This window comes from Nipponia nippon, unplaced genomic scaffold, assembly GCF_047370975.1.
Source record: "Nipponia nippon isolate SJK-2023a ecotype South Korea unplaced genomic scaffold, ASM4737097v1 scaffold_1, whole genome shotgun sequence".
Lineage (NCBI taxonomy): Eukaryota > Metazoa > Chordata > Aves > Pelecaniformes > Threskiornithidae > Nipponia > Nipponia nippon.
Genome location: NW_028262290.1, coordinates 22,004,733 through 22,028,012, shown reverse-complemented (window position 1 = coordinate 22,028,012; position 23,280 = coordinate 22,004,733). Strand labels below are relative to the sequence as shown.

The 23,280-nt window shown below is 37.3% G+C and overlaps 1 protein-coding gene across 50 annotated transcripts in view; it reads left to right on the top strand.

Moving 5' to 3' along the window:
• RIMS2 (regulating synaptic membrane exocytosis 2) overlaps positions 1–23,280 on the top strand; it is a 503,677-nt gene that overhangs the window by 422,971 nt on the left and 57,426 nt on the right. For 48 of the 50 annotated variants that reach the window (XM_087748045.1, XM_087748037.1, XM_087747735.1 and 45 more), the window contains 2 exons: positions 1,522–1,694; positions 19,564–19,805. The exons of the other annotated variants lie outside the window; for them this stretch is intronic. In XM_087748045.1, the coding sequence (XP_087604171.1) occupies positions 1,522–1,694; positions 19,564–19,805 (415 nt within the window). The remainder of the gene's footprint in view (positions 1–1,521; positions 1,695–19,563; positions 19,806–23,280) is intronic. 50 annotated transcript variants of the gene reach the window in all.

Sequence of the window (23,280 nt, the reverse complement as noted above, 5' to 3'; positions counted from 1 at the left end):
GTAACCCCCCACGAGCATTTTTTCTTGTCTTTATTTCATTTCCCTGTCTTAAGACGGGCAAAATAACTTACTGTTTCTAAGTGTAAAATTCATTTCTGGTAAACAGGCACTCAAATGCTATTCTGAAATGCTATTTAGACACTGCACAATCTTTCAGAATACTTCCCAGTGTAACATTGCTTGCAAGAGAACAGAAGCAAATGATCTATGTACTTCATGAAAGACAGTTATTCTAAAACTATAAAAAAGGGACAAATTTGATAGCCAAACCTGGACACCCATCTCTTCTGCAGGACTAAACAGGTCTGCCACTTTACATTACGAATTATTTTTTCCAGGTGGCTGAGTCCAATGTTGCTACCTCCAAGAGTCCAACAAGCCACTGATGTATTATGCAGATTATTTTCTCCTGTTGTTTTCTTTCAGTCCTGTCTGTGCTGTTCTTCACATCTTTCCGTACTGTCTTTTTTCCATGTCAGCCAAACAATTACCTGGTGATCATTGACAGTATCTTGCAGTACTATTTTTCCGAAAAGATTATCAATAGTAACCCATCAGATTTCTGTATACATAGAAATGTCTGTATATGAAGAGGAGATGGAAAAATATCTTTCTGCTATTTATTATATCTGCACATAGCGCAATGCAGAGTGGCACAGACTTAGCATTAATTCAGAGCTAACTTGTGTAACAAGAACAAATAGCCATAGTATTTTGTTCAGATCTAACTTGAATACCTCTGCACAACACTGCTTTATGTTGTATGGGTTTACTGATGATCACCAGTCACCTGCCAGTTCAGTGTTAGGAATATACTGTTAACAAGCTCAAATACTATTGTAAATTTTTAGTTTCTGAGGCATTTGTACATTGTCAGTACAAATTATCTCTAGTCCTGTCCCATCCTTTCACACTTCCCAGCCCAGCAGTTCAGCAAGATGTGAGGTTTGTTTGCACAGTTACAACATCACTTCATCACTTTGTCTTTTGGTTTGATAACCTCATCTATCTATTTACTTAAAAAAAAAAAAAAAAGTTAACATTTGTCAACTAGAAGTCCTTGTAAATAGGCTAGGCCCCAAAAGAGGCATTTATAGATAGCATTGAAGCACATTCTGTCTCTTGTTCAATATTTCATGAGCTCTGTAATCATAGGCAAGTCACTAAGTCTCTCTGCTTTGCTTTGTGCACTGGTGAAACAGTTCTGGTGAGAATATTCTATGACGGTTTAGATGTCTTTGCTAAGGCTTGTGAAACCTTTGGAAGAGCTCGAAGTTTTGTTCAAGTGACTCTGTGGATGAAGCTGAGAAGCTAATAACTTGAATGGGATAGCAAAGTAGAGTAAAATTAATAGAAACCAAGACATAACTTGTATTCTGTATCAGTTAAAAACTTCATTATAAAAATTCAGGCAGTCTGGTGACAAAGACAGTTTAGATAGCATCAGGGACCAGCTCCATAGTTGATTTGTGGTAATATGTCACTGACAACATCTGTATCTTTGTCCCTTTCCTCTTACAGTATCGGTCAGGACGGGATCCTCAGCGAGGCTCAGACAATGTTTCCAATAAGTCTTCAGACAGCGATGTCAGTGATGTCTCCGCTGTGTCACGGACAAGCAGTGCTTCACGTTTCAGCAGCACAAGCTACATGTCTGTCCAGTCAGAGCGTCCAAGAGGAAACAAGAAAATAAGGTGAGCACAAGGAGCTGTAGTGCCAGCCATAGCTGTGTAATTTAAGTAACTGAACATTTGTCAATATTTGTATTTGAAATTAATGTTTTGCCTAGGTTGAAATTTGCAGGCAATTTGCAAAATACTGGTTTAAATGTCGTCTTTATCTAATGCTTTTTGAAGTCTTCATGGTATTTGTTTTTAGCCAAGTTTTGTCATCTTGGGTTATATTAACATACACTAAAATAACACACATATGCTGTCAGCAAGCATTAGACACACTTATATTTGCACTTTCTGAAAATCATTTTGTAAAATACTTAATGTGGCAGAAAAGACAGTTTAACTTGAAAATTTGTGCCGGCAATGTCAGAGGCATCTTAATTTCCTTTTAAACGAGAGCTGCTGTGCTTTTATAGAAGTCTTATTTCATACTTACGCAGACCAATTCAATTTATTTAATACTTACACTAGTCCAATTTAGTTGTAGGCGTACAACCATTGAACTACTCTTCCACAAGATATACATAGTGTATCTGTGAGCAAAACACAGCATCTCCTTTGCCTGCACCCTGTGCACACTCAGAGGAGCTTTGGCTGTAGAAGGAATGAAATATCATTTTTCTTGGAAGGTGTAACTCACCTGCATCTCTCAGCAAAATTCAATGTCAGCCTATATTAATGCTCAGAAAATTGTCCTCTTGAGAGAAATGGTGTGTTTGAAAAGATTGTTTAAACATCTGCTTTTATAAGCATTGTTAGGACCACATTGTTTCTGTCATACAGTTATGTATACATTTCTAAATGTGATGTATTGCCATGCAACTTTTATTCAAAGAGGGACTTAGAGACTCTCCTAAGAAAACATCCCAAGGTTCTCTAGTGTAGGCTGGAGTCTTAGCCAGCATGGTTTAACTTATGACTGCTTCCATCTTTTAGTTTTTATTTCATTTCTTTTGCATTTCCTTTCTTGTGAGTTCATGCATGCTCTTCTCCATGACCTTTAATTTATTCTTTTCTTTTTTCTTTTTGCATGCCTTTTTCAACTTTTGTTGACTTCAGAAGGACAAGGGATATAGAGGGAAAAAAAGAGGGAGGGCTGGAAGGGGATGAACAAGATGGAATATTTCCTGAGGAGGAAGAAAAAGAGGAGGAGAAGGAGGAAAAAGCAAAGGAGCAAGAAGTTAATGAAAAAGGGGAAGGGCAAGAGGTGACAGAGAACTGTGATAAGGAGGAAATCAAAGGATCAGGGCATGATGAAAAAGCTCAAGAAGACCAAGCTGAGGAAGGGAAAGAGGATGACAGGTAAAATATACTTCTGTTTCTATAGACCTGTTCTTCTTCCTCCTGTACCAGGACCCGACTTCATCTTCCCTTTTTTTCCCTTTGCATAGCTTATTGTCTATGTTCTCTGCAGCTTTTTTAGCTTTCAGTCATGATGCTTTCATATTTAAGTAAATTTCACTCTCAGCTTCAGTGAACTTGTTCTGCATATCAAATGCTGCAGCACACTAACTTGACTCATTATTATGCATGCAACTACAGCATATTATTTTTTAAATTGGTTTAGACTAGAGTTTGGGTTTGACTATAATAAACAATAGAAATGGTAAGATTCCTCATTATATTCCCTGCTTGAAATAGTATTTCAGGGAAAAATCTTTTGTTGAGTGATATCTCATCAATATCAAAACCATCTTTACTGTCATTTGTGGCAGTACTAAAGAAAAGAATTTGGAATTTTTTTTTTAATCATCTTTGTGTAGGCTGATAAATGTGCATATTGATCGACAATCGATGTGGATAGGCAGTGTTCCCTTTTTTTTTGTTCCACATGAATCACTGTCTTGGGTTGCTGTATTGTGGAGGGGTCACGTATCTTTGCTATTGTATTGTGGCCAGAAACATTTCAGCATAATTGGCTCTGGTTTTATCAGATAATATTCTAGATTTATGTATTTTACCACAATTCCTTTGAACCATGACTTTTCATGTAAATGAGTGACATTTTGTATTGCAAAATCCATGTAATTTGCATTAAGAGAAATACAATATTCCTTCTTTCTTCATTAGCAGAAAATGAGTTTGAGATCTACTGAATTTTCCTGAAACCCTTCTCAACTACACAAGAATGGCAGAAAATCTCAGAAAAAAATACTTTCTTTTAACCTGCTAATTCTGCACTACCTATGAATAACTTATGCCTGTAAAACTGTGCTCATATATATTAGGGTAAGCACAGAACACTCTATGGCAGTCCACTTTCTTCCTTTGCTACAAACTTACATGTGTACATGCCTGTACATACACACTCATGTGAACATGCACAAACCAAAAGCGATACAAAAAGAGAATCAAAATGCATAGTGTTCAGTCTGGGGTGGTATGGGCCAGTATAGCCATACTGCTGCTTTTATGCATTGTGCCATCATTCCTTCACTCATGTGAGTGCATTTTAGAATTCAGCAAAAGCAGTTTAGAAACAGTTTAGAAACAGCTGTCTTTAAGACTGCCTTGACATACATGTTCCAGGGACTTTCTAAATGGTAGTGTGGGAAAAGATGTTTTAAAGACTTTTTTTTGTCCTGGCTCCCGCTAAGTTCCCAGTTTAATCATAGAATCATAGAATGCTTTAGGATGGAAGGGACCTTTAAAGGTCATTTAGTCCAACCCCCCTGCAATGGGCAGGGACATCTTCAACTAGATCAGGTTGCTCACAGCCCCATCCAGCCTGGCCTTGAATGTTTCCAAGGATGGGGCATCTACCACCTCTCTGGGCAACCTGTGCCAGTGTTTCACCACCCTCATTGTGAAAAATTTTTTCCTTGTGTTCAGTCTAAATCTACCCTCTTTTAGTTTAAAATCATTACCCCTTGTCCTGTCGCAGCAGACCTTGCTAAAAAGTCTGTCCCCATCTTTCTTGTAGGCGCCTTTTAAGTATTGAAAGGCTGCAATAAGGTCTCCCCACAGCCTTCTCTTCTCCAGGCTGAACAACCCCAGCTCTTTTGGCCTTTCCTCATAGAAGGAATGGATCTGAAAGTCCTGCCCCTCAAAAAGCATGACCCTATTCCTGGTTTCCAGCTTTCACTCAGGTTAGTCTTCAGCCAAAATTCTGTCCTTCACAGAAAGTAAAGTCCTCTTTGAGAAACAACTTCTTGTTCCCCATGCCAGCTTGCTCCTCTGCTTGTTAGTTGCTCTCTGCCTTCATGAAGAAGCAGCACAAGTCAGGAGTCCCTACTTGACAAAGAAACAAGTAACTGCTGTGCAGTGAGTTTTGTTTTTGTTAGATTTTGGCTCTCAACATGGAAATCAACCTCTAGTATTATTTGCCCACTTTGCCCATTTTGACCACTTGTAGTACACAAGTTGTGAATAAAAAGGAAAGCTTCTCTATATCCAGCTTCCTTTCCCATGGTACAATAAGTGCTCATCTTCTTAGTATTGTCTGATCATTCTTCTAGGGTAAGAAGCAAACTCAAAAGCACAGATTACTTCCTACATACATACAGGTATATGTATTATGTATAGATTTATATGCTTGTGTATCATTAACATTCTGAAATATCGTGGCTTGTGTATTCAGTGGACAAAGCCAAAGGCAGGATCGATCCTAAGCATTGTTGTAAATTCAGTGCCTTCTGCTTGCTTATTTGGCAATTTATAAGATACTTTATACATGGCAATTTATAAGATACTTATAAGTAAGTTAACAACTTCAGCTTTCCAAAAAATGTTTTCAGACCTGCCACCAATATTAAGCAATCACCAAAGCATCACATAATAACTAAGCATAGCAATAGGTATTTGAGAGACCTAATGGAACCAAAGCAGCCAGTTCATCCACCACAGAATAGTAGTAAATTATCATCTAGTTCCTGAGACCTTGGGCATCGAGAAAAGTTATATTACAGATGGGAATTTTCAACATGTATTTTTACTTCAGAGATGCATCTTTAGTTGAACAGCAGTCGCCTTTCTTCTGAGCAATCTGGAACATCAGAGCTGCTCTTAATGACTCCACCATCAAAAATTAGCTCTTCAGGGATGAAGATGTCACTGTGCTTACATACTTTATGGGTAATGGTACTAGTCACACTAAGGGCTTCAGTCTGCTGAGATCATAGGTGGGGTCAGTGTAACTTAAATGACTGTGAAGACAGATATCCATCATGGATTCATCCCATGCCTATTTTAAAGAGTCCCTCAATGCAATAAACTGCATGAGCTTTTGGAGCACTGGAGCACAATAAATCAATAAATCCTTTTTGGCAGAAATAGCTGCAGCATCAGATTTTGTCTTCATTAAACCTTGTAAAACTAAATGTTGGCATATGGCTGACCTATAGGGAAAACATAATTGTGTTCTTTCTTGGCAATATGTGTTAGTAAACAGAAAGCATGGATCAAGCTTCCCTATTGTAATTTTTAAAGAACCCTTATGTATAGTTCTCTGACATTATTTCTTATTCCAGCTCCCTGATGATATCAGGGATAAAAAAAGCCCTCTTAGATCTAATGTGTGAACATTCATAATTTTTATTGCAGGAAATCTGTTTAAGACTGCTCTAGATCTTAACCTTCCTTAACATTTTTTCTAAATATAATCCTAAGCATTAATTCTGATAGTCACGGTAGTTTTGTTTTATCATATGAATACACAGCACTTGTAATCACAGAGTAGGATTTCACTGTGCTACGCGCTGCTGAAATACAGAAGGAAAATACAACCTCTGTTCCAAGCACACAGAGCCTAAATCATAAGATGATATATGAGTCCAGAGAGGGAAACACATGAGAATTAAGAAATGTTCCACATGACAGGAGATAGTTACAACACTGGGTTGGGGACATCTTGACAACAGAGAGTACTAAGGAGAGATTTGAAGAAAGAAAATAAGATAGCTTTGTGAATGTTTCTGGAGAGCTCTTTTCAAGCATTAGAGGCAATGAGGAAAACACATGAGGTGCTTACTAAAAATGTCTCAAGTGGATGATGGAACAAGTCTGATGAGCGTCAGGAACTGATCTTTCAGTCTTGAATGTGAGAAGATAAATGTGATAATGAACAACTGCTAAAACACTAGAAAATAAAGTTGAATTATGTACAACTGGATAAAAGAGGTTATAGCTTTTTACTGATGTATGAAGAAAGGTGACGCAGCCAAATTGAAAGGTTACAAAACTTATCTTTCCTACAGTATCCTGGAAGGGGTTAGGGTAGGTGAATTGCCAGGGCTGGAGAAAAGTGCTGCAGTAGCTGGCATCTGAACTGGTGAGAGAGTGGACAAAACAATTAGCTGTGTGGGTGGACAGAGAGGGTAGAGATGTAAAATACAAAGCATGTGCAAGTCACAAAAAAGTGGACCTAATATAAAGCCTGAATTAAAAGGCCTGCCCAGATAGCAGGCCTGAATGACACGCATGATCCACATGGCTGGGAGAAGAAGCAGAAGAGAGGTCTTGGTGGGAAATACTGAGTTTAATGATACTGAGTTGAGATCGGTGATTCACAAGGAGGTGCCAAAGAAAGGTTTTAGTGTAGGCAGGAGGATACAGGGGAAACGAGAGGGAGTTTTTATTGCAGAGGGGATAATGCTTTGATGTACTGTTGCTGAAGGGATGATGTTTGAGGGATAGCAATAGAGGAGACAGTGCTACAATCCTGTGGGACCATCACAGTTAACTGGGTGGGCAGGAAATGAAAATCTACTAGAGCACATTTTGAATGAAATGTTAGAAGGAGAAAAAAATTGAGAGTGGATGAACTGTGGGAACTAAGGGAAGTAACATATTAGAGCATGGTTAATTGTAGCAAAGCAAAGAAGAAAACAGTGTACTTTTGAAATCTTAAGAAATCATTAAAGACTTTGGCAGGAGTAGTTTCAACTGAATGCAAAAAGGGAAAGACAGTTGTTTGGAAAGGGTTTGAAATGTAATTGGAAAACAAGAACTCAAGAGATTTACTTAAAACAATGTGTTCAATTAATCCAGAGATGAAAAGGAGAAAGGAGATGTGGCTGTAGTTGCAGAACTGATGAGAGCAAGACTAGATGTTCTGCAACTTTCTAAAGGGATATGCTAAAGCATGTTTCTATGATTTGGGGAAAGAGCCAGTGAAGACCAAGTAGCTAGAGGTAAGAATAAGGAAAGAGGCATGGGGGGGAAGGAAATCAGAAGATAGCATACGATCATTTAGGAAAATCAAACAGTTGAGGAAGAGATCCAGTGAGAAATTTCTGCATCCGTGACAGGGCCAAGGGGAAAGAAATGTGTAAAGACCAGAATGCAGAGACAGCACAGAAGAATCGGTCATGTGTTTTGCTATGTATTGGAAGAAATCAATGACATCTCGTGTGAAGAGAACAAGTGAATGCTAAAGGACAGTGGAGGAAATAGAGCTGATTAAGTAGGAAGATGACACAACCGAGGAAGGAGAATTTATAGTAGAAAAAGTCAGCTGGGATGTCATTTTGCAAAGGCACTTGAAGATACAAGAAACAGTGTTCAGGATGTAGTTTTAAGTAATGGATTTGTTCAGATACAAAACTTTTTCTCTTCCTAATGGTTCTTCATGCTCTCTGCACCCTTTCTCTTGTTGGGTATAAAGATTTGTTTCAAATTCACTTTCTAGGTTTTTTTTTTTTGTGTCATTCAGTCAATAAAAATCTTTAAAGAATTTAATTTGTACGTTTTAAAACTGATTCCTGATGAGTATTTGTTCCTTAGTTTTTTGTTATATTGTAATCTTAGTATTTCAGTTTTTATGAGCCTTCCACTGTGATTGCAGCTATTATCAGTTAAATGCAATGTTTTGCAAAGCTGGATAAAAAAGCATGTCAATTCAGTCTGTGCAAGCTCCTTCACAGGGGTGGAAGCCAGTAAAATTTTTTGGAAAATCTATATTCTGTTAAAAATATCAAAAACTGTGCAAAAGATAACAAGCATCAAGAATCCTTTTTCAATGTACATGCTCTGTTTGGTTTCTTAAAGCTATTTCAGAATTATTATAATGATTGCTCTAACTACACTACTGGATGAAAGAAGTTAATTGTGCCTAACCTTTCTAGCCAAACAGGCCCTATGTTTGTAAGGGAAAGCTGTAGCCTGAGACTCTTTCCTCACTGCATGATCAGTCCTTTAGCAAAATTGCTCCTGAGAAAGAGAGAGAGAGAGAGAGAAGCTTCACCCAGTGGAACTTCTGCCATGGGTAGAGAGCGAACTTGTGTACAGCTATGTCAATGTTCACGTAATTTTTCAGGGAAAACATGTCAGCATGCAGTTTGCGGCAGCTCTCAAACCAAGATGTTGGTATAACAAATTTTTTAACATCACAAGAAAGTGACCTTGCCATTCCTGGAATGAGAGCAGCAAGTTGCAATACAATGTTTACCAGCTCTTTTCAACTGCAAAACGTTTCGTTATTCAGGCAGCTGGGGCAAATATGATGGACAGAGTCCTTGACGAAAAAGCAGCAACTTTGTGTCCCCCTAACATAACTCTTCTGCATACTTCTGACTAGATAAGCAGAGAGCTGCTTATATATTGCCAGTCTGTGACTCAGAAATCAAAGGACCCAAACCAAACTTGTTTTCAGTAAGATTTCATTAGTATTATTGGGCTGTGTAGAGTCTGTTAGCAGTTCATGGCAAATTCTTGCCCCATTTGAAGCATAGATTCAAACCCACTACTTTTTGATGTAAGTTTTTTAATTTTATTATTCGACAGCAAAGCAAATCTTCAAAAGCTGTAAATTCATATAGCTACTGGGTCTGTAGCAACACACAGAGTCAATAATTTTGCCATTTCGTTTTGTACACTTTTGTAGATGACACGCAGAAGAAAATTATCTGTGACTTCTGGAAAAATATGGAAAAGGATACAAAAGATCAGTGGTTCAGAAAGGAATTATATGAATTTATATATTTGTTGTGAAATCTGTACTTAGAGTAGAATACAAATAATTTAAGAAATCTAGCAAAGTCACCTGTTTCTAAGTTATTCATCACGATCTATCAAATCCTTGGAGACCCATTTTTTCTTGTTTGGAGTAAGTACAAAAGATGTATAGACTCCTTTACAGCTAGTAAACTCCTTTTTGATCCACTGGGAAATAATAAAGTAATGAATTTGGAAGTACACATTATTAACAGGTGAACAGTGAAAATACCTCATTTGAAACAGTCTGCAGCTTTGATATATGGTGCCCAGCAGGGAACTCAGACATTTTTTTCTTTGACAGCAATGCAATATCATTGAGACAGCTTCCCTCTCCGTGAAATGCAGTCTGCACTTCAACCTCTGTTGAGTCAGCTCTGACCTGTGATCCAGAAAGCACTGATGTACTCCTGTTACAAAAGGTTATTTAAAAACAGTGCATCAGTAGTTTAAAAAAAATAGAGGTGCAGATGGAAAGCCCTGGAGACATGCAGGAAAGTAGGGATGAAGGGAAAAACTAAATGAGGATTTGAAGCACATATAAATGTTGAAATTAGCTTTTGCACTTTTATGTGTGTTAAAAAAGACTAATTTTCTGAAGATATTTAAAACTAGATTGAATCATAAGTTCTTCAATAGACAGACTTTTTTATCTTAATTTGTACAGGATTTAGCAGAACAGGTCTGTGGCCAAGAATAGCAATAGCAAGAACTAAGTGTGGCGTAGAAACTTAAAAAACAAGGAATTGAATGTTGAAGCCCATCAGGCTTTTCTTTCTTTGATATCATGATTCTGTGGTTCTGTCTTAGTGCTGTATGTTTTCACTAATTTTACCTGAGTATTATTTTAATAGAAAAGTGAAAAGATTCTGTAAAAATAATATTGGTCCTTTTCTGATTCCTCTAAATGTACTTCATTAAAAATAATTAATAAGCTTATCATTTAGCCTTCTAAGAAACAGACATAAACTCCTTCTTGTTACTTCATAAAAGTATTTCTAAAACAGTTACTGGTTTTTTGCCAGTGCCTTTGAAACATTGTCAGACCTCTCTAGCAAGTATGATATTTTAATGAAGGGTCAGGGGCCCAGTGCTAGTCTTAGTATTGCTTACTTAATACCTATGGTAAGATGATACTCCAGCAGTTTGACATTGCCCATCTATCTGATTTTAATGTTACTTGACCAAGCATTTGAACATTTTGGTTCAGTACTATCACTGTATCTGCATGGTGTTCATAGTCCTTTTAGTCTGTAAAGTCCATAAGGTACTACCTAAACAAGCTGGGAGATGTGTCATCAGGTGGCCCCTAGTAGGAAATAAGACTATATATTTCCCTACAAATACCACTGGGAGCCTGGCGTTTCCCAGATTGTAGCCATAACACGAACGCAATTCCTATGGAGGCCTGAGGTAAACAAGAGGAGCCTTTGCTCCAAACGTGTATGGTATGCAACGTGCACATTGCCTCAGCAGGGAGTTCTGGGCATAGACTTGTCTTCCCCGGGTCAGAAAAACAAAGTTTGCAGACTTGTGTTCAGAAAGACGTAAGCCAAGTTTCCTCACAACATTTTCTTTTTATGATGGTCTTAAGTTTTCTGTGTGCTTTTCTAATTTCCCCCAGAGGCCCAAAGTGACTCAAAGTCATTTTGTCAAAGTGACAGAAGTCAGACAGGCAAGATCATGATGTCCCAGATAATGTCTCTTTAGTTGAGGTAATTATGGCTTCAGATCTCTTGCTCGTGTCCATTTAGCTCTCAGTCCCAGAAGATCAATTCAGAGAGATGCTATGGGTTTGTGAGATGTTAGCAGTGCCTATTCTGACCCTGATTTTTTGCCGTCCTCAAGCAACCTGAATTTACAAGGAATGAAGGAAACGTCAGAGTTGCTTTATTCTTTAGACACCCGCTGCCACACACATACATATAAGCAGTACAAGGAGCATCAGCATATCCACATTGTACAATACTAATCAAAGCAATCCAGTCTTTCATGAGTGAAGTACAGAAGCAGCTATAGTGAAATCAATATTGACTACAGCAATTTATTTAAATAAAGCCCTTTCAGGACATCTGGCTCTTCCCTGTGTATTATGTGATTTTTCCCTTAATGCAATCTCAGTAGTGCATCCTATCCAGTTCCTGCATGTCTATCTTTCAAAGTTTTCTAGCTGTCTATGTGTTTTCTAAATAAGAAAATCTTCCTTATAGCTAATTTCAGTTTAGCAAGTGAAGATGATAAATCATGGTTTCTCTTACCCTGAGGTAATACATGATGTCTCTTATCTCTATATATTTTTGAGAATTTCTGCCTTCAAGTCTGAAATTTTTCTAATTTTCCAGATTTGATTTTATATTATTTCTCTGGTGGGTTTAGGTCTTGGACACATAGGGGATTTAAAGTCTGGTTTATTAGTTCACTGCTTGCTTTTCATTTCTTTTCAGCCTGTCGAGTAACAAATCTGGGCAGCACTAAGCAAACTTGCAGTATAGCTTGTGACTTAGTCAGCAGTGTTAATATAGAAAACAGAATGGCCCCTCTCTTCCATCTCTGTTGGGAGACTGTAGTTCAACTCTATGTTTGAATAAGCACATAACATTTAACTTTCAGATTAAGTACATGCAAGGTGCATTTCTGTAAGAGACACTCTCAATTAAATCAGGTTGCCCACTGTCAGTTTTAATTTGGCAAGCTTGTTTACAAATGCAGTTGCTTCTTTGCCAGGCTGGGTTAAAGAAGACGCTTTCTAAACTCAAAGATTTTGGTTGTTATTCAAAACTGACTCTGTCTTTGCTTGGAATTTACTTACTTTATTGCCAAGCATTCGGAGCTCATATGGACTGCTTGTATTTAAAAATTAATATCAAACTGATATGACAGCTGACTAATGCAAGACTTTTGGACCTCAGCTAGTTTTCTCACTAGCGTTCTTTTGAATTCACACATAGTAAATGGCCCGTTTAGTTCACTGTATCAAAGGAAGGGATTTCTGCATAGATTCACTACTGGTAGCAGGGCAATAAAGCTTTTCTGTAACTTTGTAAAGGAAAACTTGAAAGTTTGTCAACAGTAGATGAATATGAATAAAATAATTTTTGTTGTAACTTTAAATTAAAAAGATGTTATAAATTAAGAAATTGTTATAAACTGTTTTTTATATAAAAAATGGCCAATTATTCTCTCAGAGATGGTGAGAACTTTTATAAAAAATCTCTGAAGCTCTGTGAAGAATTCAACTGCTAGTGTTTGGAAACAGTTATCTGTTACAGTGTTTTCTTCTGCATCACTCATTTATTGTGGCAATGTTTGAAAAGTAATCCAATGCCCTGACCTCAAATGATTTTTAAATTTGTTCCTATTAAAAAAAAAAAGCATGTTTGTCATGATATGGAAAATCTATACATCTATTAATTTATAATAATAAAGCAGTGTGCAGAGCTTGGTACCTAGCAGAGTGGGGAAGATACAGTTCAAGTCAACCTACGTACCGTTAACTGGTGAGGTATTTCTGATTTGTAATGAAAGAGACCTTTGAAACAGATACATCATATAAAAATATTGTTACTTCTATTTTGAGAAGTGAACACAATTTTTCTTTGAATAGTAACATACATAACAAAATACTTTATAATCACTGCTTTATTGCTTCCCACCAACTTTCTTGTTATAATTTCAATAAAATAAACCTAATAATTAAGTCAGTCCAGTAGCTATTAGAGATTTATATTATCAATGAGTTAACAGGATAATTTTTGACCAAGTGTATCTCAGGAGACTACGTCATTACAATTTTGAACCTGCAGTGTCTCTCTTTGATGTGAATTGGCAGATGAGTACGTGCATTGACCGGAAGCATTGTTCCCATGGAAATATTTCCTACATCACAGCTGTCCCCATAATGCTGTTTTTGTTAAATTTCTTCAGCAAATTAATAAAATGAGAGCCTCTCCAAATGAGTTAAGAAGTCTATTAAGAACGGCATTAAAATTCCTCTCCTGTTTGTAAACAGTTGTAAAAAAAATCTTCAGTGGGTCTTCCAGTCGCACAGGAGACATGTATTAGAAAATATCTATTACAATTGAAAATTTGTTAAAATCCTTTCCCTAGGACATCACAGCACACAGCTGTACTCCACGCTTGGCAAAGTGGATTTTTACTATTGCAGGTGCTTTATTTTTGTTAGGAATCATTACCAGAGAAATAAGCTAAATGACAGGGAAGCAGTAATATTGACTAAGAAACCTGCAAGATCCCCCAAATGACTTAAGTGTAAATCTGATTCTCCAATACATACACTTTTGACAGAGCATCAAGATTATAAATTTTCATTTCCAATTCTTCTGTAAAGAAGACTGAAAAAAAAAAACCCACTGACAATATACAATACATTAGATGGTATTGATATCTTCTCCTTCACATTTAAAAATATTAATAATATTGTAGATTGGAGAAATGTCTGTGCTTTGTAATACTGGTTTTAGTAAAGTATATTTGTTGGCAAGTGAAAAAAATAATCAAGATCGTCATAATAATTTTAGGCTACCAGTCATACTTAGAAAAGGATAGAATAGCATTTTTATTTATTCTTTGTAGAACAATTGATATTCTTTGAAATTTGTTAGTGATCAAAGAGTCACTGAGTGTAAGGATTCTGTACTGCTCACTGTGCTGCTTTCGGCCACGGACTGTTATGGTTCACAGCCAGGGCCTGATTTAAAAGTCAGTTTTATAAAACTTCAGCAGTACTTTACTCCTGCAGAACCCTGCTGATGTGATGTCAACTTACCAGGATAGGGAAGAGGAAGCTTTTCTACACCTACTGACACAAAATATCTGTCTTGTCAGTATGCTAGTGAGGAAGATGATGGAAGGAAGAGCAGGGAGAGGAAGAGACGGGAGAAAATTCCATGAAACAGTTATGGGTTATGGGAAATGACTGTTGAGTTCAGCGAGTCACTAGCTGAGCTACAGGGCTGGGGTTCCTGGTGCTGGGACTTATTTTGAGATGGCAGATGGATTATGATATTATTTAATAAATGACATACAGGGAAAAAGAGGTGTTCACCTTACAAGAGTCTAATTATCATTTTGATAAGTCAAGGAGAGAAAAATGAGATGGTGGCAGAGGATGTCTGAAAGGATATGATCTGTGTTTTTTGAATGACCATGGTGTCCTAAGATTTGGGTTTGGGCCTGTTGTTTGTATTTTGTCTCTGCAAAGAGATCTTGAAGATTAATGCCTTTAAGAAATCCAGAAACGTAGCATTGTATTTTCCAGAAGGCTATGTATGAATAGCGGTTTTATACTTGCTTACCATTTTTCTTTAAAAGCATTCAGAAAAATCTTATGGGCTAGAATTGGCCTGTTGAATACCAGAATTTGAAAACAATCTGAGATTTGTAGTATTGTCAAGCAATTTAAGGCTATATCTATACCAGTAAGCTGGATAGGGCCAGGACATAGGCTTAATCATCCATATTGTTTAAACAGTTAGTGTCCTCCTTGGCATAGCTTTGTGCTGGACACACCAATAAGGTGCCACTGATTCAGCCCAGGCACAATTCAGGAGACAGAATGGGTCAGGGTGTTTCCTCTAGGCCCCATGCCTGAGAAAACCCTGTTTTGGGAAGGATGTAAGCCAGATATGTGTATGCAGGCTGTCAAGGTCAGAGAACAGGCCTGAGCCATTTTATTAAGTACTATAGGTGCAGCACAGGGGTCTTCAAAGACAATAAGGACCATATTAAATTTCCTGTCATAGGTATCTGTCAGTCTGACTCTCCTCAGTTGGCTAGTATGGTATATTTTTAAGAATAATATCTGGTGCTTAGGGTTGTTGTATTCCATCGTTGGCTTTAAAGTACAAGTACTTACACACATCTTACTCTTATTTCTTTTCTAATATCTTATTTTTCTCTTGTTTGTTTTGAAGAACTTTCTGCTTTAGCTTTGAGAAAGTATTCCTTTAAAATTTATCCATAGTGTACGTGGCCACAAACAGTTAAAGTTAAGAAAATGTGCTGTAAAATACATAGGAAGCTGACACGCCCAACTTGATCCTGACTATCTGGAATAATTATCACTTGGGAAAAACATAAATGTGCTTAATACCTGTTTTGAGTTTGCTTTACGTAGACTGTTTTAATTGATGATCAGATTTCAGAGTTTGTTTTACACTTAGCTATTATTAGTCATTTAACTTGTTTGAGTATTCCCTTTGCTTGTTTGTGAAGAGATTACAGAGGAATACTGTATTTCAGGAAGGGTGTATAAAGATACTTCTCACAACTGAGAAAAACTAGAAAAGACAGTGATTGGAGTTGAAGGCAGAGCAGAAAAATCTTGCTCTATTCACTGGAAAATTTAAGCATCTGAGTAGAATTTCTAGCCTACTTAACAGACAGAGACCTCTCCGCAGTTCTCGGTGTCCTGAGGTAGGTTCCTCATGTACCCCATTTAGGGGTAATGCGGGAAGGAACATTCCCGTGTGAGCTTTGCCCATTGCCCTGCTCTTGTTGACTAGTTGGTCCCAATAAGCCAAAGTCAGTGGCCTGGCTGTCACCTTCACTCTGCTGTTGCTGTAGGCTGTGGGCTGCCATGCAGCTGGGGTTGTGTGATGATTTTGTTCTTGTTTTGCTTCTAGTAAGGGTGATTATTATGCCATTATGCAGATGTGATTTGGATTAGCATAGTTAATTCTTTTATTTAATTTTGAGGACTTTTCCCCCACCTGGTTGCATATTCTCTTTGCAGAGGATATTTTTAAGATTAATATCTTATAAGGCACCTTGAGATCCCTGGTTTTAGTACATATCTATTCTTTGACTCATATCATCTCATAAATTACTTTTATTTAATGTCAGTTTTAACATATTATTGTACTTATTTAACTGGGTGTGTGTGTGTATGATTATGTTTGTGTATATGTACATGTAAAGAAAACTTTATGTATAAGTAATTTCTGTTTCCTGTTAAGAGAAAATGTTGTAGGATTTACTCTCTTTTAATTTACTCTCTCCACCTTATATTTCTGTTACCTCAGAAAGGAACTAAACACCCTATTTTTCTGGGAATAATACATTTCTGGCACCACCAGAACACAGTCTGGGTAGAAAGAAAGCTTCACTGGTGAGGATACCAAGCATCTACCAAGAATAATTAGTGACTTAGGGTTTGGATGGCCAGAAAGTTTTCAGAGTGCTAATAAAAGACTTGGCTTGCTCATGCCCACTGTAGATTTACTATGAGGTACTATAAGCCACTCAGAACTCTCCTAGTGCTTATTTCTCAAAGCTTTTTTTTGGTGAGAGAGGACTTGAGAAAAAACAAAGCTGTGATGTCTTTCTCCAGGAGCTGCTTGCTAGTTGAGAGCATAACAAAGATGTCTTCTCTGCTGCTTTTACAAAGGGGGAAAAAAACCCAACAGCAAACCTTTAATTAAAGGAAATGTTTTTAGAAATCTGCTGGAAAAAAAAGTTTTGCGAATGAACTTTTGATATTACCCATTTGTAATAGTATGTGGTATACCCACACAAATCTAAACCTAAATCCCTTTTTCCTTACTTGAATTCTCTTTCCTACTTTTCTCAGTTTGTCAAAAGAACATGGTTGAATGAATTCTACCTCATTGTTGGGAGGTGTACACAGCAAAGCTTCATTTTGTGATACAGAAGCCTTTAGAAAGCAGCCAAGGAGCAATTTTTTGTAATGCATAGTGTTTTCATAGTTAACTGCCTAGTGAAATTATAGCAAGTTTGTTTGCATGCCAACATTTTTAAGCACATTGATTTCTTTAATAAGGGTAATTATTGTAATCCATTGCACTTAAATAGAATTATACATCTTGGGAAATGACACATGAAGCACCTCAAAGGCATATTAGTCTCAGGAAATGGGAATCTTCTCCTCAGTGTAAGTTTTATGAGAAAACAGAGTATTTCTGTTTTCACCGCTATGACATAAGACCTTTGCTAAATGTTAATATCACTTATAAAGCAATGCCATGATTATTATTTTCTATTAGTAAATATGACAGGAACCCACTGATTTTCTGAATATCATTCTTGAAAAATGAATCATTGGAATAGGTTGTTCTGCAAGCAGTAAAAATGTTACTTCCCCTATCAGTCTCTGCTGTGCAAATGAGCTCCCACGTGAAATAACAGAGGTTCAGTAATGACTTACACTACAGTCTTTCCCTAAAGGGGCATTCATAAGATCTCTCTCCAGCGATCTGTTTTCAAAACAGTTTTAGAAACTATATAGCTCTAGTTTTCTACTCCTGTGTCAAATTTTCCCTTATGACTTCCTTCAGAAGCACACACAATATTTTTTTGACTTAATGGCAGAGGTCCACTTCTTCTATAAAATAGCTCATAAGTTTTCCTCTGTGTTGTGGCTTAACTCCAAGCGTTTTGTGCCTTCATGCACATGCAGCTGTCAACTACAGAGCAAAGCACTTTATGGGTACCTCTCAAGTATTTTAAATAGTTGCAGCGTTGTTCCAAATGTTATGCCTCATCCCATTTTCCCTTGAGTGAGTGGGAAGAGACCCAGTGATCCCTTTGCTTTTGAGGGCACTGCATTAACTCCATAGATAAGTTTTGTATGACAGAACGTGTAAGATAAGAACTTAATAAAGAAGCAATACAACCTTCCTTTTTTGAAACAGATTCATGCCATCATATGTAATGGGAAAGGAGTGTGGCTATACCCACTAAAATTTACTCTAGAGCCATTTGCTAAGCAGTTAAACGCTAGGAATAGTCTTTGCATGCTTTTGAAAATCTGTTTAAAAGGAAAAGTATTCTTTGTTAGTCTTTATATACTGGTGATTTAACACAAAAATAATTTCCCCCAGTTTTTGGAAATATTGCCCTGTTTTGTGGACTGTCTAAGATGGTATCTAGTGGGAGCTTTTTAGTGAGATGCACTGTACTGAACACAATAATAAAGGTCTAAGTTCTGTGCAAGAACTTCACAGAAATAGAAATATTCTTTATGTATTCTCAGGCCCACACGTGCTCCAGGGTTTCCAGATCTGGATGTTTGTCCAGACACCTACCAATTAGATGTCAGGGCAAAATTTGGGTAGGTATGGCTGTCATCACTGTAGATTATCATTTCTGTGCAAAGGAAAGGTCCCTTAGCCTGGACCGCTGGGACATCATGTCCTCCTGGAGCACGTTGTGAAATGGTGCAGCAGATAATTTAGACGCAGCCATGTAGACCATGTAGAAACCGTCTATAAATGAGTACAAAAGGTATATTAGAATTAAATTCCATTTGTCAGTAATGATGATCTAAGGCACATAGCAGCCAAGTGTTGTATGAAATACATATATAATACATGTATTTGTTGCTGAAAAGAGGGAGCAAAAGACCTACAGCTGTTCATTACTGTGTAATTTCGTCAAAATCATAGGATGACTGAGCTAAACCAGATTACTGAAAACATTCTTGAAATGTCTGGATGTTTAGAAACCAAAGCTAGGCTTCAGACTGATATCCTTTCATTCCACTCAGTAATGAATCAAATATTTGTTTCTTGGAGGAATATAGATTATTTGTGTGTGTGTATGTATGTGAGAAGAAGAGGGGCAAAGCACTGATTGCAGAACTTAAATTTCCTAGCAAAAAATGTATATATGGTACACTGATGTATTAATTTTTTTATATGCTTTTGCTGGTAATGTATTTTAAGACAATCAGTAAATAAGAGCTTATTATTTTAAAAAAAAATTTAACGAGTCCAATATGTTTACAGGAGATCAAACAGGAACGTAGAACTAAAATTGCTCCTTTTTTACCACTCAAAAACCAAACCCTACCTGTGTGAACTAACTGCTTTTACCCTCCAGTCTCCCAAAACCTTCCATCTGAAACCTGTCCTTTTCTGTCTTCCCTTTTTTACTCTTCTTTGTCTGCGCTGTTTATCCATCCACTGGCTGACAGTGTCTTTACATCCAAAATGCAAAGCAGACAGATGGGCGCCTCAGGAAAGAACATGACTAAGAGCACCAGCATCGGCGGGGACATGTACACACTGGAGAAGAACGATGGCAGTCAGTCGGACACAGCAGTGGGCACTGTTGGCAGTGGCGGCAAAAAGAGACGCTCCAGCATCGGTGCAAAGATGGTCGCCATCGTGGGTCTCTCGCGAAAAAGCCGTAGCACGTCACAACTCAGCCAAACTGGTAGGAACTGGAGTTTTTTCCCCTCTCAAATTATCATTTAAATGTACATAATGTGTACGTATTATGGTTTAATCATTTGGATATCGTGTTGAAGTTGCCTAATCAACAATATTCTATGGAATGAAGAAAATGGTCAAACATCTTCTTTCTCTCGACATTTACTAAACTATTTTTTTTTTAGCAAAGGTCCTTTTCAGGTTGGACTGAGGTTTTTATTTTCTGCTTGCTGGAACCTGCTTAATGCACTAATTCCTTTCTTCTCAGGAGCCAACATGAGCTGCTGTACTTCTGGTTGGGGGCAATCCTTACTGCGAGTTTGTGAAGGGTCACTGCAATGTTGCAAAATTCCTTTGTTTTTGTCACAAATAGTGTTTGCATATTTCAATATGGTTTTTTTTCACATTTGAACATGCAACCTTATTTTGAAATGAAACAAATTTTCTGAACAAAATGATATGTTATATTTTATTACTTCAGTACAACTGTTTTATTGCTTTTTAATTCCTTTCTTTTCAGCCTACAAGCGTATTGGCCATCAGTATAAATTTTCCTCATTTCTGTTTCTCTCAGTTAAAATTTGATACTGAAATATTCTATGTAGGAAAAATGGAGAGTTTTTCTTCTTTGATGCCTAAAGCATTTAAAATCTTATGCATTTTTTTCTATTCCTCTTATTTCAGGGAAAATCCATATAATGCACTCTGAAAAGCTCTCATTGTCAATTAAGGAAGCTGTATAGGACAAGTGTATCTTATATGGAAAAAGATTACTTGTATTTAAATGACATATATAAAAAAGTGTTTAAGCAATTTATAGTTATGCACATATATATATTTATGTGTTTCAAGGTATATACATAAAATATATTGTATGTTCAGTATTTAAGCAAAACTGTTGTAATGTTGTCATACGGTTCAACATAAGTTTATAGTGTTCAGTCATGTGTGGTCCCATCTGAAGGTCTCCATTGTGCTAACCACCATTCAAACATGGATAGGAGATTTTTCATTTCTCTGGAAAGTTTGCAGTTAATATCGTCAAACCAAAGTGATAAGAGTTTTAATGTACAAGTAAATGGAGCAAAACGATGATTTTGCAATGTCAGAAATTGTGGTAAATTTTGTAAGTAAACTTTTGTATGAAAGGGATTTAAAGTGCCTGGAAAGAGTAGAAGCAAAAAAGAGGGGAAAGGAAGGGTAAGCAAAAGGGGTAACAGTGCAGAAGAAGGAGGAGCACAGAAAGAGAGCAGGCAGCTTGAGTGTGCGTCTTACTGAATGAGATATGAGACAAGAGAGAATGAAGAAGAGGGGAAAGAACATATATAGTGAAAGCTCTGAATATCATGCAGACTCTGATGACTTCATCAGTAGGCAAGCCTTTGCAGCAGTCTCATGTTTTACCAACCGATTTGCAGGTTATGGAAATGGCAGTGTCATATACGTTTCTATTTTCTCTGAGTTCAAATGAATGTGAGGCAAAAGATGAAGAAGTCGTCTTAATACAGACCTTGGAACTGTCTGGTTGGGCAAGAAAAAAACTTAGCCACTTGCTCACCTAGAAATCTAAATTTTACTCGTGGTAGTACACAGGTGTGTAACTGTATTGATGTATTTGGATATCAAGTCAAATACAATGCACTACATTACTAGTTCTGATATAATCTGGTCTCTCTTACTGTAAGAGATATTAAGTAAAGGATATCAGCTCTTTGTATGCTGTTCAAGCATGTCTCAGCACTAGGGAGAATCTGTATTGTGTGGCTTGCCTAGATTTGATTTAAATACCACACTGTCTTAGTTATTTGGGACTTTCAAACTGAAGTTTTTCTCTCTATTATATCGAATCAGTTGCCCAACAACTGATTAGATGCTCAAGCCAGGGACAAATGTGAAATATAACTCTTTCAAAAGTACTCAAAGTCTCTTGACCCCATTGACTGTGAATGAGGTGTTCTGTAAAACTCTCGAATAAGGAGCTGTATTTCAGCGCTGTTAGAGGTGCAGCAGAAACCAGGGGAGCCTGCAGGGCACTGGCTGGCAGCCCTCCTCTCTTGACTGCTCCCTGGGAGAGGTCTGTGCTCAGCGCTGGCCTGTGCCTGGCCCAGATGAGAGCAGCCAGTGCACCTCCTGCTGCCACCTTCTGAAAATTCCACTTGTGTATCGGTTGGATAGGGGTTGTTTTGTCCAGCTGTTACTGCACACCAGCTCCTGCTGCCGCATTTAACAGCACTTCTGAGGGGGCTTGTCTGGTGGCCACATGTGACTGCACCTAACAGGACCGGCACGTGCATCATTTCAATAGTTGGGCCATGCGAGCATGCTGGTCATGCAGTGAGCAAGCCTGTGGCCACGTCAGCCCCTTGATGAAGTATGTGTATGGTGCTGTGGCTCCAGTGATACAAGGTGATGGCCTGTTGGGTGGATGAAGGTGAGGTAACATCACAAAGTAATGTCTTGCACGTCTTAAGCATCCATCGGCACATCTTAAAGAAAATACTGGGCACCAGTGTTAATACATGAATGCCAAAGGTTTAAAACTTGCAGTTAATGTATTTAATGAATTTATGAATCTCCCTGGTTTATCTCATCATGCTCCTGATGGTAAGTGCCTGCACAAGGAATCGTGTATTGGTACAAGCTGGGATATAAGGGGGTGTATATATATATATATATATATATATCCAGCCCCTGGATATACAAGGGCTGGGATCAAAAAAGTAATGTGCTGTAGACATCCTGTAAGTACAGTTTTCTGGAACTGAGAGGCAGGAGATACTGAGGTGGCAAGGCACTAGTACCACGTAGAAACTGATCGAAGTACAAAGGGTTCTTAGGTAGTTTCTGAAGAACTTATGTCATTCAATTGATCAGCTAAGTATCTCCTCACATATCAGGCTTGAAAAAGCATGCTGATATCATGAGATAACAATACTACTTGTATAGAAATTTGTGATCATATTTGTGATCATATAGCAACTAGGCTTTTATCAACTGTGTACTCATATGGAAGTCAGTGAAGAAATGCCTATCAGTATCTGAAACTTTTTTGAAGTGTTTTGTAAAGCATAATTGTATTATTTCAGTGGTTTTCTTCATTCATACTTTATAACTAAATCTATGCCAGAAGTTTTTTTGAAAGTAGGTCACCATAACTGCTTTCAGGACTGTGAATCAGGCTTACAATAAATGCCTTAAAAGGTCCATTTTTGCTGTCTTTTCAAATTAATTTTATGTTATTTCTTGTTATGTGGCATAGTATTAAGAAATTGACACTCAAAACACATACAACAAAGTATTTTTTATTCTGGTCTGTAATTCTTTTAGTGTATTGAGGTAGGAACAGTTGTTTGAGTTTTTGCGGGTAAAGGGTATGTTTATTTGTTGTTATAGGTTGGAGTAAAAGGAGTAATTGTAATAATAATAATAATAATAATAATAATAATAATAATAATAATAATAATAATAATAATAATAAT